Here is a 27,321-nt window from a genome sequence, read left to right as displayed (position 1 = left end):
CAAAGCTCTAGCCATGGTGATTAGATTTTACTGATAATCATGTTGTTAAACTCAACTGAACAGGTTTTCATGCACCAGCGGGATGCTGCTTCTTCTTTTAATTTGGTACCAAATTCTAAATTTTCAATTAAATTCGAATCTTTTTCACTAGATTTCACATACACAATTGTCATGTTAAAGCAACAAAGATTGTCCCTGGTACCTGTCGAATTTGCATAGCAACTTTTACTATGTGTCACATATTCATCGCGTAGGTGGCCGCTTGGTTGATGCTTTCGACAGGGAAAGGTTTCAGGGTACATGGAGGCGGGTGAGGAACTTGAAGACGTACCATTTCTCATTCTAGGAATCAACATTGACTTGGGTTTTAAATGGCTCACTCAGTACATATAGTGTTGGGAGTGCATTGCCTGTAATGTAATGAAGCAATATTGGCCTTCATTCTATGTAAAAAGTCCAAATTTATGGTATTTGGTTGCTCAATCTCGAATTTATAGCATTTTCGAGCTGCGCGTAACATTGGAAATATAATCTTCTCATTGAACGTCTTCGCTACCGTAATATTTCCCGGTTCAGAACGCCGTCTAAACCACAACAAAAGACTCATCATGGTTTCTTTGGCTGCATTTTAAATTCAAAGAGAAAAATCATCGAAGTCCCTAGCTGTCAAACTATAGAGAAATTGATTAATACTAGCGTCGGAATCATAACCCTCTCAAAAGCTTAAAAACAGCATGGAAGGGTAAGAAGAGCAGAACTAATTAATCTAGCAATTTACCAAGATGTACAGACTACTAAAGGGCACAAACCTCCTTCTCGTACATTCACACGCAGGCACATACTATTTTACTTGCCAGAGTATCCATGCCTGTATCTTTAAGTCATTTTCATTTGTCCACATTCATGTCCGGGTCAAGAAGCCCTTCATACTCCACCTGAAGAAGCACATGACTTTATTAATAATCTACAAGACAGAATTGTTAGACTAGCAACTTCCAGGTAAATCACCTACCTTTGCCTGGTTATGGGTTAATTTCATCCTCCAGTATTCCTCTTGTGCTTTCTTTGAACGGAACATAGCTTGAACCCGTGTTACAGATCTCTCAACCCGCTCTTCTGCCTGTTTCTGGCTGATTTTGTAAAAGTCTTCCTCTGTATCACTGTCATGTCTCTGATCTACAGCTGCTTCGACAGGTTCAATACGAAGTCCACGAAAGCCCTTTCTCTTTAAACGCCATCTCAAAATTGCTTTCTCAACCACTCCAACAGACCAGATGATCTTGCAATACTGCCTCCTCACCTGGAAGCCTCGGAAAGCAGCCTGCATTATAGCAAAAAGAAAATCGCTAATTAATTTCCTGAATTTCCTATGCTAACAATAGTTTCTTAGGTATGCATCAATCAGAAGGATGGAGGAAAACAGTTCTGTTTTAACGTTCATTGCATTTAATTCATTATTTTTCTGGTCCTATATTCTGTGGAGATGAAAAAGACAAACAAGTCAACTTTTTTGGATATTTGAAACCAAAATGGTCCAGTCCAAACCATGTTACTCGGGCAGATTCAGAATGTCTTGGACTCCACATCAATTATAATAACTGCTTTTGACTAGGAAAAAAACAGAAAATAAAAGTTAATGAAACATGCAACCTGGCCTCATATTATCCACCGCCATCATGAGATGTGATGAGGTAATCTAGGTTTCCCTCTCCCTCTCTCTCTCTCTTCCTTTGTGGCAGTACACATAAAACAAACCAGCATGAAAGGGTAGCGAGCATTTACTTGAATTTTGATAGTCTTATGACGCATATTAAGAAAATCCCTCCGTATTTTCCAAGTACGGAACCTATGTTGAATGCGGACAGCAGCTGCCATCTTTTTCTTACTGTCATAGTTGCGAAAGGCATGTTGGATCTTCATTGCTGCGATAATATTCCGAGCTTCATCCTCTGGAATGGATGACTGGACTGCTTTAGTGCGTACCTTTAGCGAGTGTTCTCTGAAAGCAACCTGTATACGCGCTGCTGCATCAGCAACTGTGCGGTAAGCTGCCAAGGTATCCTTTAGGTACAACTCCTCCTTGTTTAGGTTTTCTGAATTTACAATGTTTGTTGCAGTTGTTGGCAGTGAGCCAGTGACATTTCCAGCTATTATCATAGATTCAAATTGTGCCACTAAAGCCTTTTCAGACAGATAAGCAGCTAAACCATCATAACCCTTCGCAGATGCAAGATCAGCAGCAGTGCACCCACCAGGATTTTCTTTGGTGGGATCTGTAACCAAGTTTGGCTTTGCCCCTGCAGATAAGAGAGCTCCAACCATTTTCTCCCTGTACATGGAGATTATCAAAATTGGAGAAAAAATGACAAGTTACTTCTAGATTGAAATACATTGAGTTAGTAAAGAAGTCTAATATGCTCCTAGTCCTTTTAGAATACACACATTAGAATTTCTTGACTTCTAATAATGCCAACTCACATACTTGTGTAGCTCAAGGTTTTTCTATTTCAGAGAGATGCACATGATTTGCAGAGAAATAGAGTGAAGCTGTCAAAAGCAAGGGAAAATGGAAAAGGATCAAAAGGGTCCTAGTTCATTTTATTCAAAACTTGAAGAAACCGAAGCTGGCTACACAGAAGAACTGCAAATTAAAACAACAAAAGGCATGTCCATACCTTCCATAATATGCTGCCCAGTGAAGCGCTGTCCATCCATGTTTATCACGAAAATCCAATGATAATCCTGACCACGAAAATAAATAAACAGCCCAAGTATATCCAATAATAGCACACAAGTGGATTACGCCAAGGCCTTGAGCATCATATCCAGTGGTTTTACAGCCTTCAAGTACTCTTTCCAATAACCATTCCTTTATTGTGTTCTTTAAAGAAAGTTCAAAAAAAACATCTTTTGCTTGTGCAACTGAAATCCCGCCATCCTCAATTGCCTTAATTAAGTATGCCCAACTATTAGAAATATTAGAAGTTTTGAGTGCGAACTTCTTAGCCTCCTTCAGGTTAGTCGGTGACAGTTTATTAGATAGAACATCAAGGGTCTTGGACGTAGAAAACAGTAAATAAGCAAGTCTCATCTGAAGATGGAATTCTTCCCACTTGGATTTGTCTTCTGATGAAACAACAGGATCATGTACTGAAGGAGCACGGTACTCAAAATTCAAAATTTGGCTGGTGGGTTCAAGGCCATCCAAGCTCAAACATAGATTTACTAGTCCAGGGGAATGTGACGGCAACATACAGCTATAGACCCCAACCTGGACAATTTCTGCACGAACAAATGCATCTCCACAGATACAAAACAGATTGGACTTTGCCAGATGCTGATACTGCTCGTGGAAATATCCAGTGACAAGAATCTGTAACCAAGATTAGATAGAGGTTAAAAATAGAAAGGAAAAAAAAGGTTCATGTTCCTTTTTTATTAACAAGATGTTTTGAGTTATTCAAACAAATTTCTAATGGTGATTCTATTTTCAGATTGATCATGCCAAGAAAAGTCCAACCCATTTCCATAAAGTTCAGCTTACCAAGAATTTTCATAACTTAAAACCCATGTAAAAAAAAAAATTTCTCCACGAAATAAGTAAAAGCCAACAAATCAGCTCCTTTACATCCAAACCATCAACAAACAATTAAAGCCATAATAGACACAACAAGAATAGCAACGGAGGATTGCATGAAAAGGAAATAAACCTTGGTTGTTTCATTAGAAAAAGCCGAGGCAGGTGAGAAATCAGTTATGATAAATGTTTGCTCTTGAACAGAAGATTGATGTTGATCGATTCCTGGAGAAGCAAAGGAATCATGCCCAGATGAAATTGAAGATTCAAGCACAGCATCATCTACTGAACAGGGAGAGTGATCTATGATGGAGCTCATCCACCTTCCAAAACTATCCTGACTTTGCAAACCATCATTAAACAAATTGTTCAATGAATCACTAGTTCCTGGGACAATAGAACCCTTTCTCTGAGCATCTGAATTCACCTGAGCACTTGTTAACTGGCTGTAAACACTGTCTGGACTACTTAACTGAGTATTACCACTCCTAACAATAGACTCGGTTAAATTGCCCAATGCAGACATTTCTGCTGATAAATGGTAACCTGAAAGAATGCCCCCCTGCAAAGAACATTAATCAGTTACTTTACACCAACATTTAACCACTAATTATATGCAAGCAAGCAAAATAAAGTAATTTGAGAAATCTCTGAAACATCAATGGATGCAACATTACAGAAGATGTCAGTTGGTCTAAAAATATTAAATTAAGAGGATAATCATAATCACAATAGATGCATGGAAATTAATTGATAAACTTCTTCATCCTAACTAATAGTAACAGGGAAACATTGTAAATTAACATAAATTGTATTTTTATAAACATTGTAACTGGTAAACTGCAAGAACCACGAAGCAATATCAAATTAATAAAAGTGAATTTGAATGACTAGGAACTATAAAAATATAAGAATTGAATGCTAACATGAAAGGCAAAAGGATATAGGAAAATAATTTAGAACCATAAATTATTCTGCTTACATCATTTACAGACCCATTAACTGCAATTCGATTCTGTCGGTCAAAGCAGGGAATTTTATCTGTCAACATGCAAAACAAAGCAAAAAAAATATATATATAGGATAAAGATAAAGATGCTATAATGGATTTCCAAGCTATTGAAACTGCAGGATTGCCACATAAAGCCTCTAGTCTGTTACCTCCTCCAGGTGGGATTAAATTGCCAGGATCATTTGTCACCAGCTCATCCCATTCAAGTGTATTAAGCTCGTGAAGCCTCATTGCATGACTTCTGACAGTTAAGCTGTCGCTGGACCCTGTTAACTCTCCACAAAGAAAACGGTAAAGATTGAATTACATGCAATTTTGTAGAAACAGTAAAGATTATTGACTGCCAAATAAAAAATTGAGGATTAGATGTTTAAAACCATCAGAAATAAAGATCAATAACAGTTCCAAACCAAAACCCCTTGGTATAACATGTGTAGAATGTGCAAGTTCTGTAACGTTACCTAGATCTTTCTCACTTGAATCATATGCACAAGCAGCTCCAGAATCAAATTCTTCTGATAAAAGCCGAGGTGCAGACTGGTCAGACACTGAACTAGAATGTGAATTCACAGGTGTGGCTGGAGAACCCTGTAATTGTATCATATGTCAACTAGAACCAAAAATAAGGTTTAAACAACCATCTGTTTACTGGATTCAACAGCAACAGAAACTTGAACACAAATACACACACTGAGACAGAGACAACTAATTTAAAAATGAAAGTATGGCCAGGTTCCCTCCTCTGTCATGGGGAAAAAAAAAAACAAGAAGAAGAGGCTCTGTGATATGCTTAGAGCCCTTGACAGTTGCTAGCTTTTCCATCAAAATATTTCTAGACAAAAGCAGGATCTTATTGGAATGATTATCACAGGATGATTGAATTCCCTAATAATAATATATTTCTGCAGACGACTGAACAAATAAAGGAGGAAAGCACCATGTCCAAATATTCATTATGTAGAAATGCAGTTCAAATATGGCACTACACTCAAACCTCACCAAGGGAAAAACCATATGCAACATGCAACCATCATCTGCATGCTTTGATTCATTGGTGAAAATACCAAACCAAAAATAACATATTTCTACAGACAAAAACAAATTTCAGAAACAAAGCACTGTAATAATAGCTAATAAGTAATGATAAACCAACCTCCTGAGTCTCTCGATAGTGAACAAGAACTATGTGTTCCAAACTCCTGAAACAAGCACAAAAATAAAAACAGAATGCTCAATCAAACCCTAGCCAACATGATGAGAGAGAGAGATTCATATTTCTAGATCTATCATAACATGAACTTTCTTTCTTTCTTTTTCTTTTTTTTTTTGATGCCATGGATACACATGAGCTTTTAATTGTTACATACTTATCTAGCAGCCAATAACACCTGCGAACAAAGGTCTGGTTATCTTGGCCATGTGCGTAGTATACATGAATCCTCTCTTCATTACCAACCTGCACCAGGAAACAAAATGAAAAATTCATCCAATCAGAGACTTTTCATCAGCACAGATAATGTTGCACCAATGAACTAAATCCTAGATCATCTTAAACAATAATATGACAATCTGAGTTTCAACAATAAACTCAAGTACATATTGGAGGAACAATGTCAGTCAACTAAGCTGCATACATTTAGTTTGAAGCCATATCTAAAATCTTAGAAATGAAGAATCTTACTTATCATTTATGACAATACTCAACATTAAACTCATGTACACTTGAAGAAAAATGACAGTTAACTAAAATGCCTCTAGTTGGTTCTCGTATAACACCTTAGAAAATGAGAAAACTTACTTTTAAGTGTTCGTGAGCTTCTTTAACAGTCTTCCCATCTTTTTTCTTCTTCCAGTTATGACCATCTTTTCGGAAGTTCCTAAGCATCTTACGATCAAACAATACAATTGTGCCACCTGTTACATTACAGAAAATCAGAACTGGAGAAAAATCAGTAAATGAAGAGTTTTTTGACCTTCTATGTTACTTCATGAAAGCATCCAGCAAGCAAGCATTCAGATTATCAGTCGCACTTGCATGAAAATAAACTCTACTACAGGGAGGACAAAATTTAACAAGGTTAAAGTATAATTACAAAAAAATAAAACCAGAAAAAGAACAGTGAGATTAGACATGCATGAATGAACATGGTAATTAGCATTTGCAAAAACATGGTAGCAAAAAATGAATGAAATGATTGAAACATCATGTACCATAACTCTCATGTCCAGCAGGGAACCTCAAATTGTGTGAGCATGCTAGAATATTGCTTATATCATAACAAAAGTTATTTATATTAAAATTTTAATTTGGGAGTGTAAACATTCAACTATGTTCATGCAAGAACTAAAAATAACAGAAACTTACTCTTGGGAAAGTTTACCGGCTTGACATTAATGGTGAAATACTTGTAATTACAGAGCATTGCATGAATTTCATTTGGACGGAGCCATCTTGTTCGAGATTCCTCCATTATGTTCGAAACATCCAAATCTATCATATAACAAGGTAATAATTACTACAATAAGCATAAATATTCATATAAAAACAACATTAGATGAGCAGCACCAGATGAATATTTATGAAAGACTGTCAAGAAATTATAGTCCATCTTAATTTTTCTCAGAAGCAATAAAATCATAACAAAAACAAACAACACTACTTCCTGAGTGAATCCTCATATTTGCTATTCCAACCTCTATGATCAAGGTTTTTCTCTCTTATGTTTACCCATTCACCTTTTCAACCATTGAAATTTCATAGCAAATCACTATCTTTCCATACAATCTACATGTCTGAGAAATGCATCCATTTCAAAATCCGCCCTTTTTTTCCACTCCCATATTTTCTCCCAATCCCTCATACAAGGTTCCCATCAACCCCGAAACAAGTAGCTAACTCCAGCAAGCTAAAGAGCAGAAACCAAACCAAACAAGAAACGCAAAACTAAATAAATAATTACAAACAAATAATCAATTCACATTGTTCTACCAGCCATAGCACTCCCGGACAAAAAAATCACAGCGTGTCTTGGCTCCTCCGAGACAAAAAACAAAGGAAAAAAGGAAAAAAGAAAAGCCTTTCTCCAATGTCTACTATACCATGCCTAACTGCTAATACCTGATTTTGATAAAAAAAAAAAAAAAAAAAAAAAGAAGAAGAAGCAAAGAAACACACAAAAAAAAAAAAAAAAAATTAAATAAAAATTTGGTACCTCGAAGAGAATGAAATCCATGAATCTCAGACCCTATAAGTCGATCAGGAAATCCACTTTCCATTTCAGAAAACGCATAAAATCAACCTGATAAAAAAAAAAAAAAACATCAACTGAATTAACAATCAAACGATGATCAACAACACAAAAATATCATAGTTTAAAAAATAGATGCATATAATTAACTGATTAGACGCCCGCAGGGAGAGGAATGAACAGCAGAAGAAAAGCTTCTTGCGGATTTTCTAGCCAACCAGTCAATTTAACCTGACAGAGGAGCTGAGGCTGAGCTGGTTAATAAAGCTAGTAAATAGATATATATTTACAGGGTATAAAAAAATGGAAAGAATTTTTCAGGAGGGTTTTTTTTAATCTTTTTCTTTTTATAATGATAATGATTAGTTTTGTCAGTTTTTATTTTATTATTATGAGCTGTAAAGTAAGACAGAAACAGGGGTGTTTTTTTTTCAAAGAGATTAAAATTATTTTAATTTTAGTGTTCAGTGTAGGAAATGTGTGTTTGGTAATACAAGTTTTTCAAAATTATTTTTAATTGAAAATATATTATAATTTTTTATATTTTTTATATTAGTATATTAAAATCATAAAAAAACATTTTAAAATATTAATTTAATAATTTTTTTTATACAAAAAATAAAAAATAATAATTTTGAAAACAGAAGCTACCACATTGGAGAAAACGGTAGAGGTCTACTATTTGGGTAAAGTTATTTTACTGTTTGTCTATTACTGTATTATTTACAGGTATGGTGTCTTAACTGTACATTTGATTGATTTTGATCCTGTACTTTATAGTGGATGAGGTAAAAAAAATCTGGGAGTTTTTTTTATTTTTTTAAGAATAACTGTCATTATTTTTAAAAATATTTTTTATTTAAAATAATATTTTATTATTTTTTAAAAATTATTTTTGATATTACTGTATCAAAATGATTTAAAAATATTAAAAAAATATTAATTTAAAATAAAAAAATTTAAAAATATTTTAAAGCATACAAACAAAGAGGGCTACAGTAATTGAAAGCAAAGTTGATATTTTATATTCAATTAGATTTAAATAAATGGTAGCTGGCTCCATCAAGTGTTAATTAAATGGGATGAAGGGGCTGAAATCATCTTTAAAGGACTTGGATTTAGAAAGTGTTTGAGAATGCGGTTTTAGAAAGTATTTGGGAATGCGTTTGCATCGTGTTCCTAATAAATTTGAAAAAAAAAAATTTGTTTAAATTTAATACGGTTTGTATTTTTTGAATTGTTTTAATGTTCTGATATCAAAAATAATTTTTAAAATATAAAAAAATATCATTAATATATATTTTAGCATTAAAAATTATTTAAAAAATAATTACTATTATACTGCGAAACACGTTCTTATTCAATATAAAATAAAGTATGAAGTAGAGGGATCTCCTGTCGTTTTTTCTGCCACGTAATAAATGTGTACGAGAATTTGATATTGAGCTGGTCCCGCGACTCGTAGTTGTTGGGGGCCCTGCCATCCTTTTTGTGTTTTTTTTAATAAAACAACGAGCCCAAATAGGTTTAAAAACTTTGTTTTTAAAATTATTTTTTTACTTAATTATATAATATCAAACATGAATTAAGTATAAATATATTTATTTTAAAATATGATAAATTTATAAAAAATAAACTAAAATAAAGGGAAGTTATTTCTTAAAAAATAACGTTGTCCAAGACAATCGTGAGTTCCTATGACCCAGTGTAAAAAACTGTTAAGAAATATTAATTCTTGATCAAATAATTAAAGTTATTGAACATCATGTATGTTTCTTTCTTTAGTTTTTTTTTTCCCTCTTCACTTGGGAATCTAATATTTTTTTAATCATAGTAACCGTTTTTGCTAGCTAAATAATTAATTATATCTATATGTGATAATATAACTTGGAGAAGTTCTATTTGTTTTTTGCGTTTTAAAAGTATTTTAAAAAAAATTAAAATTTTTTTATTTTTTTCTTTGCTTCAAAAATAATATTTTTTTGATATTTTTAAAATCATTTTGATGAGCTAATGTTAAAAATATTTTTCTTTAAAATAAAAAAATATATGATTTTGATATATTTTTTAGTAAAAAATATTTTAAAAAATAACCACAACCAATCTAGACAGCAGGAATTCTGGAAAAAATTATCAAGCAATTTCTATATATGTCTACAGGGTCTCAAACATTTCTTGACTGTTTCTCCATCTTTCCATGTTTACTTACATTTTTCTTTAGGGTACATATTTTATACAACAAAATGATAAAGTTTTGACAGAAAATATAAACAGATTAAAATGTACCAGAGCAACCGACTTGTAAATGTTTAAGACATATTGCTCATCAGTTAGTTTGAGGTTTCCTTATCTAAAACATGCGACAGAGTCGTTACTGTATTTTTAACTTGGTGCTGATTGCTTTTTTTCTATACTGTAAAGGTTGCTATATATTGTTTTCTTTATGACCCAGTTCTTCGTCCATTATTATTTATTTTCTATACTGTAAAAGTTGTTTTCGAAATTTAAAAACTAAAACAACAACGATCCTAACTAGACAACTCTTACAATATATCTATCCTCGACCTTATTTAAAAAAAGTTTTAAGGGGCATAATAATAATAAAGAATTTAAGATTTATAATAGATTTTGAGTTTGAATCAGAATATATACCTCATATAAAAACTTGGAATGGTTAGAATTTTTTTCTAACTCGTCTAGACTTGAAAAGTACATTTTTGAAGGATAAAATTTTCTTGAATAAAATAAAATAATAAAAAAAAAAAGTTGTAGGTGCCATATTTTTCTGCTCATAATATTTTTATTTTTGGATGTTATGTCAAGTCAACCAGGGATGAAAAAGATAGACTGCGTTGCTATTAATTGATATCTGACAGCGTCATTTCAGGTGAAAAGAGTGAGGATTTTGTTATACTGACCATCTGTTTGTTTTTATTTTAAAAAATATTTTTGAAAAAATTTAAAAATTTATATATATATATCTTTTAAAATTAATATTTTTTATATTATGGCATTAAAAATAATTTTAAAAAAATAAAAAATGTATTAAAAATAATTTTTAATAAATAAATAAATAAATAATATATTATTTTAATAAATTTTTAAATAAAAAATACTTTATAGATTCCTTTCTCCCGGGTTCGAAGAATGTTAAATTCGCAATTTGGATTGGAAATGTGGAAATTTTAGATGTCCGAACTTGCCCCGGCCATAAAAATATAATAGACCTTAGGAAAGCTAACGATCCTGTTAATCAACGTGTGGGGCAAGGGCCCACGACTGGCTCAAATCAACAAAGGGCGAAGATGGTCTGTTGACCAACCGGTGGTCGTTGACGGGAACTTTACACTCGACACTCACTAGTTTATTGATTTAAAAATGAAAGTGCAGTAGCGCAATACATGTCGGCCCTCGGTTTTGACCATGGTTTTCACGTATCACGGCTGTAGTAACCATTCCTGTGGCATAACCAGTGGTCGCGATAACAGTCATATCTCCTATAAAATTTAAAAACACTTTAGGCCATGTTTTTTCCTAAATAGTAGTCTTTCAAAAACATTTTTTAAATTTTTCTATATTTGTTTATTATTAAAAAAGTTGATCAATGAAAAATATTTTCTGATTTAATCGGAAAACATTTTCCGGTCAACAGAAAATATTCCAGTTAAAAAAAAAATTTGATTTGATTTTCAAAAAAGTGTTTTTCCTAAGCCCAATTTGTTTGCTTGGAAAGTAATTTTTTTTTTAAAAAATAAATTTCAATAAAGTATTTTTTTATGTTTGGTAGTGTAATGAAAAATAAATTGGAAAACATTTTCCAGTGTTTGGTTATGCCATGAAAAATGAGCTGAAAAAATAACTTATTAATATTTGAAAATTAAGCCAAATTTTTCTTTGACTGAAAAGTATTTTCCGTTGACCGGAAAGTGTTTTTTCGTTGATCAACTTTTCCTAATAACAAACAAACACAAAAAAGTTTGGAAAATGTTTTTCCAGAAATTACTTTTTGGAAAACAAACATGGCCTTAAAATCTATACATACATACAGTATGATTAGTAAAATTTTGAAATGATATTTTGCTGTTTTTGAAGGATTTTTTTTTTAAATTTGACCTTTCAACAACTTAATTTTTTTTATTTTATTTATTTAGTTTTTTATTTTATCATTCAATAATAATTTATGAAAATTACACTTCATTTTTTTTTCAATTAGGTTATATGTTAGTTTAATGAATATATTTTTTTTTAGATGTCGACTTTCAATATTAGTTCTATGAGAGGCACAGAAGGTAGCTCTATAATTGTTTTATTGGTTTTTCATGAATTTGTGTCTATTAAATGATTAAAGACTATAGTATATTAAAAATATTTTAATAAATATATTTCATTTATATTAAATGATTTATAACTTGGAAAATTTCTATGCATGTGTCCTTTTTTCATGGAAATTCTTAAGTTTAAACTATGCATCCAGTCATTGTAATTTTAATAAATATATAATCTAAGCCCTCCAGGTACAATAATTATTAGTTTGTCCCTCAAATTTCAATTATATTATTTTTTTTACATCTCCAGACTGCCTTCATTCATTGGCCTCTTCCTTCCTTTTTTTCCTTCTTTAAAATATACAATCACAGCCACCCATAAAATTCTACTAACTCGCAGGTACATGAACAAATGACAATTTTAAATAAAAGACGATTCCAAATTTGTGTTTGTTTGTGGTTTATTTATAGTAAGTAATATTTAAAACTTTGACGAGAGGTCGTTTTAGAAATAAATTCGTGACATATCAACACCAAATTAACAGAAAACTAACAAAGGGACCAAGTTATTTGACGAAGTATAAAAATACAAGGACTAATTAATAATTTTTAAAACTAAAGTACTAAATAATGTGTTTGTTAAGAAAACAAGGATACAATTTAGTCGTGACATGGATCCATGCATCCCCGGGTTTTTAATTAAAAAAAAAAAAACTTAAAACCCATGAGAATTCACTGTCCACCTGGATACAAATTAATATTCACTGCAACAATGTAATTAATATCTTTCCTCTTAAAAAAAATTAATGTTCACCTGGATACAAATTAATTTTTCTTTAATTTCATCAAATATTGATCAACTGAATTATTGCAACATTATTTTTTAGGATATATTTTTCATGGGATTAGTTTATGAATCATAAATTTTAAAAATTAACACGTGTTGACTCTAATTTTTTTTAAAAAATTTTTTAATTTTTTAAATATCATTTAACATTATATTTATTATAAATTAATCTTTGTACCTTTTGTTTTCCAGTCTCCTTTCTGTAAAGTTATTCTAATGTTATATTTAATGATTATTAGGTTGATGGTTTAACCTTGAATTGATTTTGATCCTTTTATTTTTATTTTTTTTATAAATAGTTTTTTTCAATTTTACTCTTTTACACTAAATTGTTTGATAATAAAATTTTATAGTTTTATTTATTTTATTTTTAATGTGATTACTCTTGTATTATAATTAGATCATATACTTTGACATGTTAATTTGGACGGGCTTCATTCAAATTTTTTTTACCTTTTTATATTGTTACTTTTTTTATTTTTTTTTTGTATTTTTTGAAATGTGCGAGCATACCAAACATGATTGAGTTAATGACCATTTTTTCTATGAATGCTTGCACCGTCTTTGATTTTTCTTGTTAGAAAAAAATTGGGTGGGCCCACGGCATAGAATTAATTGCCCCTGTCTCTAGATACCTGCTAAATTTCATGAACAATCGTAACCCTTCCTCCTTGCTAACAAGTGAAACGATCAATTTATATTCATGTATGTATTTATTTATCTACTGTATTTTATTACAAAATATAGCAAGTTTTCAAAAGACTTTTGCTTCGATCAAATATGAGATTTGGCAGCCTTAAATTACAAACCAAACATGGCGAAACTATAAGAATATTATTGATCTAATATCAATATGGTTTAACAAGATTAAATTCATGTTCACCGATTAGTTTGATCTCACTCCATGAATACATTCATTCATTCATTCTGGATCTATAATTAATTAATTTTTCAATTATCAACGTGTAGAATTCATTTCATTATTTTTTTTAATCATGTTTTATCCTGTTTTTTTTTTTCTTTTACATAATCCCTCGTTATTGTCTTTAGCCCCTTGTCTGTCTCTCTTCTTATTTCACTTCATCAACTCTTTCTTTCTTTCCCTTCTCAATTTTTTTTTTCAAGTGTGCTTGATCCTATTTATTTTCCCTTTCCTCTTCGGCATAATCCATGTTATTGTCTCTAGTCGCTAATCACCTTAGTCCCCTCTCCATCTCTCTTCTTAGTTAATCACTTCATGAATTATTTTTTTTATTTTCTTTTATTTACTATCGTTAAAATGAAATTTAAATAAGATGTAAAAAAATAGATTACATTAAAAATATAATTTTAAAGAATACAGAGCAAAATTAGAAGTAAAGAATTGATCATAACAACAATAACCAATATTATGATTTTAATGGAAAGTGCTTTCCAAACTTTTCATGTTTGTTTACTATTAAAAAAAATTATAAAAGAAAAATACATTTCAGTAAAAAAAACCTGACTTTTGTTTTTTAGAAAAATATTTTCTTTTTATTTTAGATGAAATGTATTTTTTAGAAGCTGCAAAAAGTTTTAAAAAATATCATATTATTTACTGATTATAGTAAATTTGATATTCATTGTTTTAATTGCTATGCATTTTATTTTAAATTATTATTTTTTATTTTGTCATTTAGAATTTGATTTATTTTGAATTTTTGTATCAATTTTGATCCTCGTTGTCTTGATTGTTATTTATTTTCTATTCATATTTTCTTAATTAATTTTTATCATTTATTATATTTGATTAATTTTTTTATTTCTATTTGTTTTATTTAAAATAATTTACAAAAGTATATTTTTTAATTTCACCCTCCTTAACTTTTTTCATATTTCATAAATAGTCTGCATTATTTTAATAAATTTGACTAAATAAAATGTTAATAAATTATTTTTTAATTTTTTTATAGCACAACCATTTGCACTATTTTTTTTAATTATTTTTAATAACACCATGAAATATTAAAAAATAATAAACTTTTCTGCGGTGCCTTACATGCTCATTGGGTTTGCAGGATATTCAGTGAGCTGTGGGATTAGTCGTGGTGCACACAAGCTGGCCCGGACACCCACGTAAATAAAATAATAATAAACTTTGTAAAAATATAATTTTTATAAAAATTATTTTAAAAAACATCATTAGCAAAAGTAAACTAAAAGGGTCCTTCAACTGATGATTATATCCAAGACAAATCAAATGATATGGTGGCCATGAATTGTCGTACATGTATAGCTCCAAGGGTGGTTGGCACTTCGTCGTGGTCAGGTTGGTCGAGATTCGGTGTCCGCACGGGGAAAACAATGATATCCAAAGAGCCGCCTCCTCCTCGTTCTGTTGCTCAAGATCCGAGCACCATACAGTGACACCATAACACCTTTTGGCATTGCGTTCCAAACGATGTTTTGCTTAAATTTAAATTAATTTTTTGGATCGTTTTGATGTGCCGATGTTAAAAATAATTTTTAAAAAATGAAAAAACATCATTGACATGTATAACACGAAAGCTATTTAAAAAGATAACTGCTACCATACTGTCAAACACGCTCATAGATAAAGTTTAAAATACCGCTATCGGTCATGCTCCATTTAATAATTGAGTTTATATAAAACAGTAAAAAAAAAAAATTGTTAAATCTAAATCCAATGGTATGGTGGTCAATTAGCACCGGAAAATGTCCTGTGATGTTTCTGTCGCTACCTTTTCATTTTTCTTTGAGATCCGGTCCCTACATATCTGACAAGGCTTTTTTTTTATTATTATTTTTTAACACAAGGGTTGTTTAAAATAGTATTTTAAAAAAAAAATATTTTTTATTTATTTTTAAAATCAAAATATCAAAATAATTAAAAAAATTAAAAATTAAAAAAATAATTTTTTTTAAAACACGGGGTCAAACATCCCTCAACAAATTAAAAAATAGTTTTAATATTCTTTACACTATTCATTAGATGATGAAAGTAGCATTTGGTATTATAATAGTATTATTTTTTAAAGTTTTTTTTATTTAAAAATATATCAAAATAATATTTTTAATTTTAAAAATATTTAATAAAAATTTATTTTTTACATAACATATATATAAAAAAAAAAATTAATTTTTATAAAACGCAGCCATGTCCCGAACAGCTACTAACATGACCAAATGAGCATTTAGTTTAGTGGTATAATTTCTTAACATAAAAAACAGTGTTTTGTAACCGATCAATAAAAGTCGATCATTTATTTATTTAAAACATTTTAAGATTTCATTCAACTGTGCAGGCAAATGTTTAGTGGCAAGGATCTTGTCAACTGTGCAGGCAAGATTGATGGAGTTCGACAAGGGCTGTTAGCTAATCGATAGCTCGTGAATTTAATTCGTCAAAGATCAAACACCCAATCAGTAAGAACATGCTGTCAATATGTTTTTTCATCAACACATGATGTTTTTTTTCCTAACTATCTGATTAAAAACAGCAGTCAAGGTCCACGTATCTATATTTCGGTGATTTTTAGGTTCATGAATTATTAAAATGTAAATTATAAGTGATTTAGTCTTAATACTTGCAATTTTAATCATTATTTACTCGTTCACATACCAAACTTTATTTTACTTTTCTAATGCCCGATTCAAAGTGCTTGGCTGCTTGTTATATTTTGTTAGCTTTGTTTAGAAATTGTAGTTGTGATTATTTTTTAAAAATATTTTTAATATTGAAATAAATTAAAATAATTTTTTTTTTAATTTTTTAAAAATTATTTTCGAGATTAATGCATCAAAATATTTAAAAAATAAAAAAATTTAATATTTTAGAGATATAGAAGGTGCAAATAGGATTTTATTAGATTCATAATACTCCCAGGTTAATTCTTGCATAATTATTAAGTTAATTTTTTTTTAGTGCCGTCAATTGATAGACTATTCACATCAAAATTAGAAAATCCATGAGAATTAATTTATTTATTCCTGGCACGAGGAATAAAACGCGCGCACAAAAAGAAAGAAAGAAACTTACGAATCGTTACGAGACATTAATTTAATGGCTAAGAACTTATAGAAGTTATAAAAAGATAGAGAAGAGTTTATATACGAGCTTCACATTGTTATTAAGAATCACATGGCTGCCAATCTTGCCACACTCATGGATAATTCGGTTAAAATTCATTAAATCGCGCAACAGGTGGACGAAAAATCAAGAAATCTGGGGACATTATTTTAGTTAAATATCTGTAATAGAAACGGAGAAAAATTATTTCACTGAGCAGTATAGAGCATCATGGGCCTTCTACTTATTTCAATTTGGAGGCCCACAATCTGTATTCTGTTGCAGCCTCGAGTCAGATCTGGGGGTGAAATTTGCAGATGCAAGAAAACCCATCCGAGCCTCAACGAAAACAAAAAATGAGCTTAGATTGCCATTATCAGCCCAGCCCCACAACGTTCAACGTCCCAGCATATCAAGAAAATCTTTGCTTGCAATGGAAGAAGAATAGAATGCAAGCAAAACTCACCAAAACTCTGAAAAACCTCTCTCTCCTAATAAGTTAGACACTCATTTTCCATTCCTTTCATCCCAACAAAGCAATCTCCTCCTACCTCCTCTTTAAATACACACTCCAATTCTTTACAGAAACCACCGGGAAATTCCTTACACTCCACTTCCAACAAAGCTCACACAAGCTCTATCTTCGACACGTACGTGCAGGCATAGCCAAGATGGAGGCCAAATGGTGTTTTCTTGTGACAATGGCGTTGCTAGTAATGCTAGTGGTAGTAGTAAATGGAGATGAATCATCTCAAGTAAAGACAGTGGTGAAGATAGTGAAGGGAAAGAAGGTGTGCGACAAGGGGTGGGAATGCAAAGGCTTGTCTGCCTATTGCTGCAACCAAACCATTTCTGATTTTTTCCAGACCTACCAGTTCGAAAACTTGTTTTCGAAACGTAACACTCCTGTGGCTCATGCTTCGGGATTTTGGGATTACCATTCTTTTATCACTGCAGCTGCAGAATACCAGCCTCATGGATTTGGTACCGCCGGAGGGAAACTTACGGGGCAGAAGGAAGTTGCTGCTTTCCTTGGGCATGTTGGAAGCAAAACCTCATGTGAGTAGGAGAAAAATCAATACTATATATGTTCATCTTTGAAATTGGGGTTGATCTATTATGATAATATATATTCATATGTGTAGTTTTGATCGATGATGCTTGCTCTCTCATTATATATAAAATCCAAGTACACATGAACAAGGCTGTTATCGGTGATGATTATTTCAGGTGGTTATGGAGTGGCCACCGGAGGACCATTGGCATGGGGTTTGTGCTACAACAAGGAAATGAGTCCCAGCAAGACATACTGCGATGATTACTACAAGTACACCTATCCTTGCACTCCCGGAGTTTCGTATCACGGCAGGGGTGCCCTGCCTCTTTACTGGTATGCATCTTCTCATCTCTGATGATCTATCCACCCCCCATGCCACACCAATTTCTATATTTCCCTCCTCGAATTCACTTAATTGATAAATACAAACAGTAAGAAGGCATCAAAGCAATATTCGGAAATTCCAAAACTCATTCTCCACTAACCATCCTCCACGTGCAATATCACTTCCATGAAGACATTAAAAGACTATATTTTCTTGTAGTATATTTAAAGTGAATTCTCTGGTAAGTAGTATTTCCTAAGAATAGTAGGTTCCACCTACCTTCCTTGAAGCAGAAAGTTTGTACAATCAATCTTTGAGTGTACAAAAGGTAATCTTCAGATTTTGGATGGCGTGTGTCTACCATGACAGTGTTTAATTAACCTGGTCTCCTCACAATCTCAAGCATTCGTTTATTAATTTTGTATCTGGTGCTTCCATTTACAGGAACTACAACTATGGAAAAACTGGGGAAGCCCTGAAGACTGATTTGCTGAACCATCCAGAATACCTCGAAAACAATGCTACACTAGCTTTCCAGGCTGCTATATGGAAGTGGATGACACCAGAAAAGAAGCATCTCCCTTCAGCACACGATGTATTTGTCGGCAAATGGAAACCTACCAAGAATGACACTTTGGCCAAGAGGGTACCTGGATTTGGCACCACCATGAATGTTCTGTACGGGGATCAAGTTTGCGGCAAAGGCGATGATGAGTCAATGAACAACATTGTCTCTCATTACCTGTATTATCTCGACCTAATGGGTGTTGGCAGAGAGGAAGCCGGGTCTCATGATGTGCTTAGCTGTGCCGAGCAGCTTCCTTTCAACCAAGCCTCTGCCTCTGCATCATCTTCTTGAACTTCGTTGAAGTATTCTGTCCATTGTTGAACTGTTCTTCTACATATGAAGGGAAGACTTTTAATAAGGAACAAGCGGACGTGGTTCCGAGGATGTAAGCAAATACTGAGAGAAAGAAAGAATTTATTCAACTTCTGATTTTTATGTGAAAAATCTATAATTCCATGGACAACTATGTAGAGAGTGTATATTGGGTCACTTCTGTGTAATGTTTTTTGGATTCATCACCTATATTATGTTTTTGAATTGCATTCATCAACTGTGGTTTTGGTTATCAATGGACTTTGGCTCTTGGATTTTTTATTTTTTATTTTTTTTTATGGTAGGTAATTGGGTTGATATTCTCAATATTTTGATGAGTTTTAGCGCTGTCCTTGATTTGGAATTTCTATAGGTTTTTTAAGTACACAAATGAACCGCAGCTTGATTATCGGTAAATTTTATATTTGATAAGCATAATTTTTTTTTTGTTATTTTAAATTAATTAATACCAGTTAATTTCACTATAGAATATAGAGCGATTCTACTCTTTAAATTAATTATAATTTTTATTTTTTAAAAAATTAATTTTTAATACCAGAATATTAAAAAAAATATAAAAAAAAAATAAATTAATTAATTTGAAATAAAAAAATTTCAAAAAATAAATGGACTCGTCGTGGTTGGGTGTGTCCCCGCATGGATTCGCTACTGGAGTTGGGTGGACTGATGCCATTGCTGCAGAGCTTTGGGCCGTCGAGAAAGAATTGGACTTGGCCTGGCATTTAGGATGTAGAGCAGTATTGTTGGAAATTGATTTTAAGCATGTAATAGGATACAGGTGATTTTAGACTGAAAAAACAAAGTTTTTTTTAAACTGTTTTTAATATCAACCCATCAATATTATTAAAAATTAAATATCTAAAAAATTATGTCAATACATTTTGAAAAATATTAATAGAACTTAAACCTCGTAGCCAAAGTACTATGTAATAGGCGTAAATAATTGTGGATTTTAACAGTGGATTAACATTTTTGCTCTTTAAAAGAACAATTGAATTGACATTTAAGAGTATATTTATATTTTTTCATGGTTCATTTATTATTCTAGAATTGTTAAGGGGTAGTTTTTTCCTTTCCTAATTTTTTTGTATAGTGAATTTATTTTAATATCCTTAAAAACAAAAAAAAACCACTTAACTATTGTTAGGGGTATTCTTGTTTTTTTACTTTTTTAAATACAATGTAATGACTCTATCACCCTAAAATTAAAAAATTCCCAGAGCATGTTTATAGGGGTTGATTCGTTATTTCATAATAGTTTTTTCACAATAATTAATTAGTCATGGGGTAATTTATATTTCAATATATAACAAAACGGTGGTGGCGCGTGCATGGTAAGCAATAGCCAATCCATCATCTTCGGACAACATGTGCAATTGACTCTAGGTGATAAAAAGATTTGTTTCACAGTGTGATTTGATGCATCTTGGTGTTTTCTTCTTACCTGGACAATGCTTCTATGGTGATTCTCTCCGAGTTTGTATTGGTTTGATTTTATTTTTTTTCCTTTATTTCTCTCCCTTCTAACTCAATTTGCATGCTACCCATTAAAAAAAATTTCACAACCCTATAATTTTTTTTTTCCTTGCTTGTTTAGTCTTTATTGTAATTCGTTTTGTTTGAAAAAATCAATTTAAATTGAAAAAAACTTTAAATTGTACCCCTTTTAAATTTCTTATTTCTCAAATTCAGTCATCATTTTTTTTATTATTTTTTTTTGTTCGGGATAATTTATAAATTTTACTTATTTTTTATGATTTTTTCTTTCAAATTAATCAAATTACATCAAGGTAACTCTCACATGAATTAATTTGAAACATGAACCCGACAAAAAATCAGGTTAAGAGATTTCTAGGTTGACTTATTGAGCTAAATTTTATAAGAATACCAAAAAATTCCTTATAATCTAAATATTTTTTTTTAGAATATTTTTTTCTTAATTACATCCGCAACATAGCTCTACCAGTAATATAGTAATTGTCAAGAGTTTTTGATATTTGAGTGGCAGATGTCGTGGCTGATAAAGATTAGAAAATGAGGGTTGTGTGGTAAATTGAACTTGAAAAGGTGTTTGATGAGTTTGCTATTTTTCATGTTGGCAAAACATGTGGAGAGATGCTATGGACTTGCCTAAGGTATCACTAGAAAGCAAAGCTAAGGAAATACCAGCTTAATTACACTCAAGAAGAAAGTCAACAAATCAAGTCTGGGCTATTTAGAGTAAAAAAGAAACAATTTTTCTCTGGTTTTGCCCTTTTGGTGCTGGAAATGTTCATTCGATAATCTTCAGTGCGGATAATGGGATATCATGATTCTATGTTACTGCATTTTGGCAGTTGCCAATTACATGAAGACAGTGTCCCTTGTTAGGTTGTTGGTGGAGATTTGATGTGAAAACGTTGCTGGTTCTCAAATGTCGAGCCTTTTCCATTTAATCATGTTTTCAGGGCACCCCAACTTGTTGATTTTTAGTTATTAAATTTTAACAGGCCTTAATTTTTTCACAACTGTGTGAGTCCTGCATTTGCCCCTGTTGTCCTCTTGTGTTTTCTGCTAAGATTACCTAATCTCATCCTTTGTTGCCCTGCTTGGTTATATTTTTCTTCGTTTCACTTGAGAATTCAAAGTAAAACCTGTTTAAGCCCTTCCCCTGTCTGAACCGCGGGACAACCTGTTCAGTATAGATCACCAGGCAATAAAGCCATGCCTTGGAACGTGTGGAGGACACCATACCAACCTAAACCATTCAACTCTTTCAACTCTGTAATTTTTATCCCTTGAAGATTGCCACATGCTTTCTCTAAATGAACTTTCCTGTAGGAGCAATTTTCCAAGTGAATGCAGTCAGTGTCTGCACAAGGATTGAACTTTGAATTCTGATTATCACAGTCCTTTTACAGAAACACTTTCTTTTATTTTCTCTGAAATGTATTACAACAATGAGTACTTCTATAGCTCGTTGTTTCTGTCGCGCCTGTGCCTCATGTGTCTTGCATACTTCAAATTTGAAAATCATGATCGTGCTGATGGTGTTTGTTTCTGTATAGTAAGCGTTGGATCTGTAAATAACAGAGAGTGTCTGATACTATTTAATTTTCATCTTGTGCTGGATTTAATTTTAGGTTGTCTTCGAGCTTGTTGGCAGCTGAATAGTATCTTCCTGCTCTAACCTGGCAGGTGGCTGTAATTGCACCTAATGCCCCTGCTGTATACGAAACATATTTTGGAGTTCCAATGGCAGGAGCTGTTGTAAACTGCGTTAATATACGTTTAAATGCTGAAACTGTTGTTTTTCTTCTAGGTCATTCAAAATCTGAAGCTGTAATGGTGGACCAAGAGTATTTAGTTCTGGTCGAGGAAGCATAAAAATCTGGGCAGGACATGAAAATAATTTTAAACCTCCACTATTGGCTGTCATAGGTGATAAAAGCTGTGATCCAAAGTCTCTAACGTTTGCTTTAGGCAGAGGAGCCATAGAATATAAGAATTTCCTTGAAAGTGGTGACTCCAGAGGACGAGTGGCAGAGCATTGCTTTGGGTTATACTTCTGGTACAACAGCCATCCCCAAAGGAGTGTTACTGAACCACCGCGGAGCATATCTCATGTCCTTGAGCAATCCTATTATTTGGAGGACGAATGAAGGGGCTGTATATCTGTGGACTCTACCGATGTTCCATTGCAATGGTTGGTGTTTTACTTGGACACTAGATGCCATTTGCGGGGCAAGTATATGCCCTTGACAGGTAATTTTGTGCACTTAGTAATCCTGTTTTTCTTTGCTTGAGTACATGAAGGGAGATTTGCTGAGGTTGTTGTACAACCACCTGCACATGCGTGCTGATCTTGACTTAAAAATAGCTAATTTCATTTACTTGGCTGGCCAATTGTGCGTAGTCAAGCGTTTATACATAGATAAATCCAGAGTGTTGGTTTTGTCGATTCTGTTTACAAGGTCTGGTTCTCTAGTTAAATTCAGCAATAAGTTAACAGCGAGTTGAGAGCTATATTTGGAAAAGAAGTCAGCTTGCAGGTCTCGGATGATACGAGGTCCTGATTTTGCCAGTGTACCTTTGTAAATTAGAGTTGTTTACAGGATTCTCCTGCAGTATTCTGCCTTGAACAGCGCCTCCATAGATTAGACTTATTTTACGAATTCCTCGTGCAGTATTTTATACTGATTTGTGCCGTTGTAGAATTGACTTATTTACAGAATTCTTGTGCAACCTGCACTGAACAATCTACAGGTAACAGCGAAGGCAGTCTTTTCAGCCATAGCAAATGCTGGTGTCAGTCACTGCCGTGCTGCACCTGTGATACTTATACCATAATCAACGCTTCCAAGGAGGAGACTACCCTTCCTCTGCCCCGTTTGGTGCATGTAATGACAGCTGGCGTTGCCCCTCCCCCTTCTGCACACTTTGCCATGTCAGGAAAAGATCATGAAACCCGTCCCCGCAGATGGAAAAACCATGGGAGAAATTGTGATGAGAGGCAATTTAGTGATGAAGGGCTACTTAAAGAACCCAAAAGCCACCAAGGAAGCTTTTGCAGATGGATGGTTTCATTCCGGGGATCTTGGTGCAAAGAACCCCGATGGATATGTTGAAATTAAGGACAGATCAAAGGACATCATCATCTATGGAGGTGAGAACATAAGTAGCTTGGAGGTGAAAAATCAATTGTATCGGTGGTGGCTCGGCCAGATGAGAGCAGGGGCGAGTCACCTTGGGCAGATGCCTGCTTACTGGGTTTCAAAATCTCGTGTTTGGACCCCTGCCGAAAACAGCGACAGGGAAGATTCGGAAGCATCTCCTCCGGGCCAAGGCAAAAGAGAAGGGACACATCAAGGCGAGCAAGTTATAGCTGATGACAAGGCTTTTTTGGCCTGTTGAAAAAATCGTGCTATAGCACTAAAGCTTGGACTTGAAAAGTCTACTGGAAATAACTTCTTCTATGGTCTCTCCCCTTTGTTAAATGGACACGCCCATCTTTGAGAGGCTTGAGCCTTTAATGATTTATGACTATTTTTACAATATAAGATTTAAATCGAGGATCCCTAGGGCGTGGGGGATTCAAGTCCGCAAACTTGCATATAGAACAGATGGAATGCTTCCACTTCAAAGAGTTTTTCCAAAGCAGAAGTGATGTTATATTTTTTAGAATATTACATTTCTGCTTGTGGACTCGGTTTCTGTCATCGACCATGTGGAGCCTTCATGTTCCAATCGACATGAAATGTTTTCAATCCATACGTGGTCCAGAAGAGTAATGTTATTCAAGTCAAGGGAAATATCCATTCCAAGTAGCATCGGCATAACGAAGGTGGAGCACTCAAGACAATTCAAATAACCATAACAACAATTCAAAAACCCTTAACAACCATGGAAGTCCACAGTTGACAGTTGATCTGATTTGATAGAAGAATCGATATTAATTGAGAAATCCTTTCCTTCGGGAAGTGATTGGTGTTCCTCTGCCCAAAATGCGATGCAGGTCGAAGGCCCATAAAGGCTAAGACGATGTGACGTGGATAGATTAAGGCCCAGAATGCGACGAGTGCTCTCGAGGTCTTAACGCTCTTCAATCTACGCAGGGGGGCGGGCAATCGATCAATATTCCAGGTCATGAAGGTCCACTAGGTGAGTCGAGTCACAGATAGTGCCATAAATAGTTTGGATGAAGACGGGGGCATAGATAGAAGAAGTTTACGTGTAAACTTGTTTAAGGAACATGAATTTGTGAAGACAAGAAAACAGAACAGATAAGGTGAGGAGAGCTACGAATTGGTTGGCTGGAGAGGTTGCAATAAGTATAACAACGTCAGTGATGGTATTCGTCAGGCAAGGGATAAGAGTGTTATATCCAATCAACATCTCCATCCATGCAGAACTGTTTCAAGTCTCTAAAGCAGCCTTATCATCCAGAGATGTTGGTCTCATATCCTTTATTATAATCTTTTTTCTTTCTCTTTCTGTGTTTGCCAGATAGATCATTTGTTCATTCTCATCCCCTCCAAGTTGCAAGTGGACGTGGGTCCACATTATGGATGATCCAGTTAGGCCGATCCGGGCCGGTCGTCGCCGGCCCCATCTCCAGCCAAGCACCTCCTCTTTTTCTTATTTTTGCATATTGATTGAAGTCTCTGTTAAGCTAAGAATCCGTGAAAGTCTTATCTTAGAGATGGCAGGGGTTGAAATATCCCAATACATAAGGAAATTCACACCCTTTTAGCCGTAGAAACAATTTCCTAAGCTCTCATTTAATTATCATTGGTTTAGTATCCATATCCATAATTCATAGTACTATGAAAAATCCGACACCAATATTATCCATCCTTTCCAAAAATTAAACGAGTTAAAGTAAAAATTTAAGAGATGGCAAATCTCTATATTACAACCCACTTAAATTTAGTAAATTTCGAATCGAGATCTTTATCTAGAGGTTCACTTCCAAAATAATCAGGTCTCGTAGAAAAAACCCCCCACTATTCTATTTAGAAAATAATATAAAATTAAATATCACTATAACTTTACCTAATTAAGCTTGACTGGCTAAAATTTAATTATTTAATTTAATAGGTTGAATTCAAAGATCACATCATGAATCTTCTCATTTCATGACATGATAAGGTCCTGTTTTTCATTGAAGTGGATTTAATTGTTAATGTGTAAGAGCATCGCCTAAGAGGCTAGGGCACCCCTAATAGTAAAATAAATAAAAATTAGTAGTATAATTACTTGCATATATATATATATAAAGAAAAACTAAGAAACGTAGAAATGACAGACATATACTGGCGTGGAAAATCAGGAGTCGGCAGGTAATTTGCCGTACTTCAAATAATGGAGTGCGGTATTCAAGTAAGAACACGGAGATCATACAAAAAAAAAGAATAAAAGAGGGTAAGGCCGTGGAGAACCCTTGGAAGCATGCTGACATCGACTTCATAATATCGTTTCAGTTCAAACATCAAGATCAACAAAAACGAAAACCAAGATAAAACGAAAGAAGAAAAAAGCTCTCAAATAGAAATCCCAGAAACCCACTCGAAAGTGTGATAAATATCACGCGTTGATGGGTTTAGCACTCAATATATAGACAGACAAATTAAGTGATGGTGGCAGAGCTAGCTAGCTGGGTGCATTTCTTTGGCAAATCCCTCAAGGTCTGTATAAGAGTTTGTTGCTCAACTCTCCAAAACCTAGTTTTTTGTAGAGGATAATAATTGATGTAACATGATGGGCGGGCATTGATTCTACATACCAGATTTTTTTCTCTTTTTGTTTTTTCCTTCAATTTTTTTATGTTTTATTTTCTTTTGTTGCAGGCCATAGGGGAATGTTTGAATTAATTACCGATCAAACTACAAGCTCAGTAGAAAGATAAGCTCGGTTCAAATCCTAGTGTTGTTCGTGTCAAAGACGAAGGACGACCTTCTCTAAATAGGGTGTCAAAGCTCATACTTAAAGTAGTTGAAAAGGAGGGGCCATTAAAATACATAATTTCTTACCTTTTGGAATTTGGGTTTGCTCAAAGTCCTCCTGATTTAACTACTATCTATCCATGATACATTGCCCCCTCCATTTTGCTATGTATACACAGACTTTCTGCACTCCTTTTTTTGTTTAATAATTGCGCAATCCAGATTTTTAAAAAGCTAGCTGGAAGCAAGCGGATGTATGATCTCTCTCTACTCTCTTTTTCTCATATAATCGGGCCAAATCCACGTCGGTTTCTGCCTTTTAAAAAGTCATGTCGAGACATGTTTTCTCCATGTAAAAATTAAGCTTATTTCTTCCTTTAATCCTCATAGTGTCAAGTGAATTTAACATTTCATAGAGGCGTGGCATATTTAATGTCCAAAGAACACCTAGGCAAACCTTAACAATGCATCTAATTAATTAATTGATCTCTCTAAATATAGTGTCATTTTACGAGGATAGATTCCATAATCAATTTTTATTTGGACAGCATAACGTCAGTATATAGACACGAAGAAACTCGTGGAATCTAATCGCCACCCGTTATTGTCTTGTG

At 33.1% G+C, this 27,321-nt stretch overlaps 2 protein-coding genes, 1 long non-coding RNA gene and 1 pseudogene across 4 annotated transcripts; 3 read left to right on the top strand and 1 right to left on the bottom strand.

Moving 5' to 3' along the window:
* Positions 1–519: 519 nt before the first annotated feature.
* On the bottom strand, positions 520–8,141 carry LOC118046507 (calmodulin-binding transcription activator 5). Of its 2 annotated transcripts, XM_035055443.2 has the most exons (14): positions 7,988–8,140; positions 7,802–7,888; positions 6,955–7,080; positions 6,388–6,503; positions 5,957–6,045; positions 5,743–5,788; positions 5,051–5,177; positions 4,739–4,855; positions 4,560–4,618; positions 3,711–4,139; positions 2,676–3,373; positions 1,783–2,329; positions 1,013–1,321; positions 520–935 (listed from the first exon to the last, which is right to left on the bottom strand). In XM_035055443.2, the coding sequence occupies exons 2-14, from the start codon at positions 7,863–7,865 to the stop codon at positions 888–890; spliced, it is 2,775 nt and encodes a 924-aa protein (XP_034911334.1). In that variant the 5' UTR covers positions 7,866–7,888; positions 7,988–8,140; the 3' UTR covers positions 520–887. The 2 variants fall into 2 exon arrangements, with proteins under 2 accessions (XP_034911334.1, XP_073268133.1); XM_073412032.1 differs by lacking the exon at positions 520–935 and having other exon boundaries at positions 1,182–1,321; positions 1,651–2,329; positions 7,988–8,141.
* Positions 8,142–17,576: 9,435 nt separating this feature from the next.
* Positions 17,577–19,519, top strand: LOC118046518 (chitinase-like protein 2). Its single transcript, XM_035055461.2, has 3 exons — positions 17,577–18,059; positions 18,231–18,390; positions 18,827–19,519. Exons 1-3 carry the CDS (start codon positions 17,672–17,674, stop codon positions 19,239–19,241), a joined length of 963 nt encoding a protein of 320 aa, XP_034911352.1. The 5' UTR covers positions 17,577–17,671; the 3' UTR covers positions 19,242–19,519.
* Positions 19,520–19,888: 369 nt separating this feature from the next.
* LOC118045741 (acetate--CoA ligase CCL3-like) lies at positions 19,889–24,147 on the top strand (annotated as a pseudogene).
* Positions 24,148–25,941: 1,794 nt separating this feature from the next.
* On the top strand, positions 25,942–26,977 carry LOC140955978 (uncharacterized). The gene is made up of 2 exons (XR_012170814.1): positions 25,942–26,449; positions 26,612–26,977. It is a non-coding gene; the product is annotated as an uncharacterized lncRNA (long non-coding RNA).
* The last annotated feature ends 344 nt before the right edge of the window (positions 26,978–27,321 follow it).

This window comes from Populus alba, chromosome 10, assembly GCF_005239225.2.
Source record: "Populus alba chromosome 10, ASM523922v2, whole genome shotgun sequence".
Classification (NCBI taxonomy): Eukaryota; Viridiplantae; Streptophyta; class Magnoliopsida; order Malpighiales; family Salicaceae; genus Populus; species Populus alba.
The sequence above is the reverse complement of the archived record's forward strand: the minus strand, read 5'-3'. Positions and strand labels throughout refer to the sequence as shown.

Bases quoted from the DNA above. Each gene is read 5' to 3' on its own strand.
- LOC118046507 (XM_035055443.2), bottom strand. From the start codon at position 7,865: ATGGAAAGTGGATTTCCTGATCGACTTATAGGGTCTGAGATTCATGGA. The intron at 4,619-4,738 runs GTAACAGACTAG...GCATGTTGACAG, and splicing joins TTTAATCCCACCTGGAGGAG to ATAAAATTCCCTGCTTTGAC. The intron at 3,374-3,710 runs GTTTATTTCCTT...TCTTGGTTACAG, and splicing joins TTTCTAATGAAACAACCAAG to ATTCTTGTCACTGGATATTT.
- LOC118046518 (XM_035055461.2), top strand. From the start codon at position 17,672: ATGGAGGCCAAATGGTGTTTTCTTGTGACAATGGCGTTGCTAGTAATG. The intron at 18,060-18,230 runs GTGAGTAGGAGA...TGATTATTTCAG, and splicing joins TGTTGGAAGCAAAACCTCAT to GTGGTTATGGAGTGGCCACC. The intron at 18,391-18,826 runs GTATGCATCTTC...TTCCATTTACAG, and splicing joins GGTGCCCTGCCTCTTTACTG to GAACTACAACTATGGAAAAA.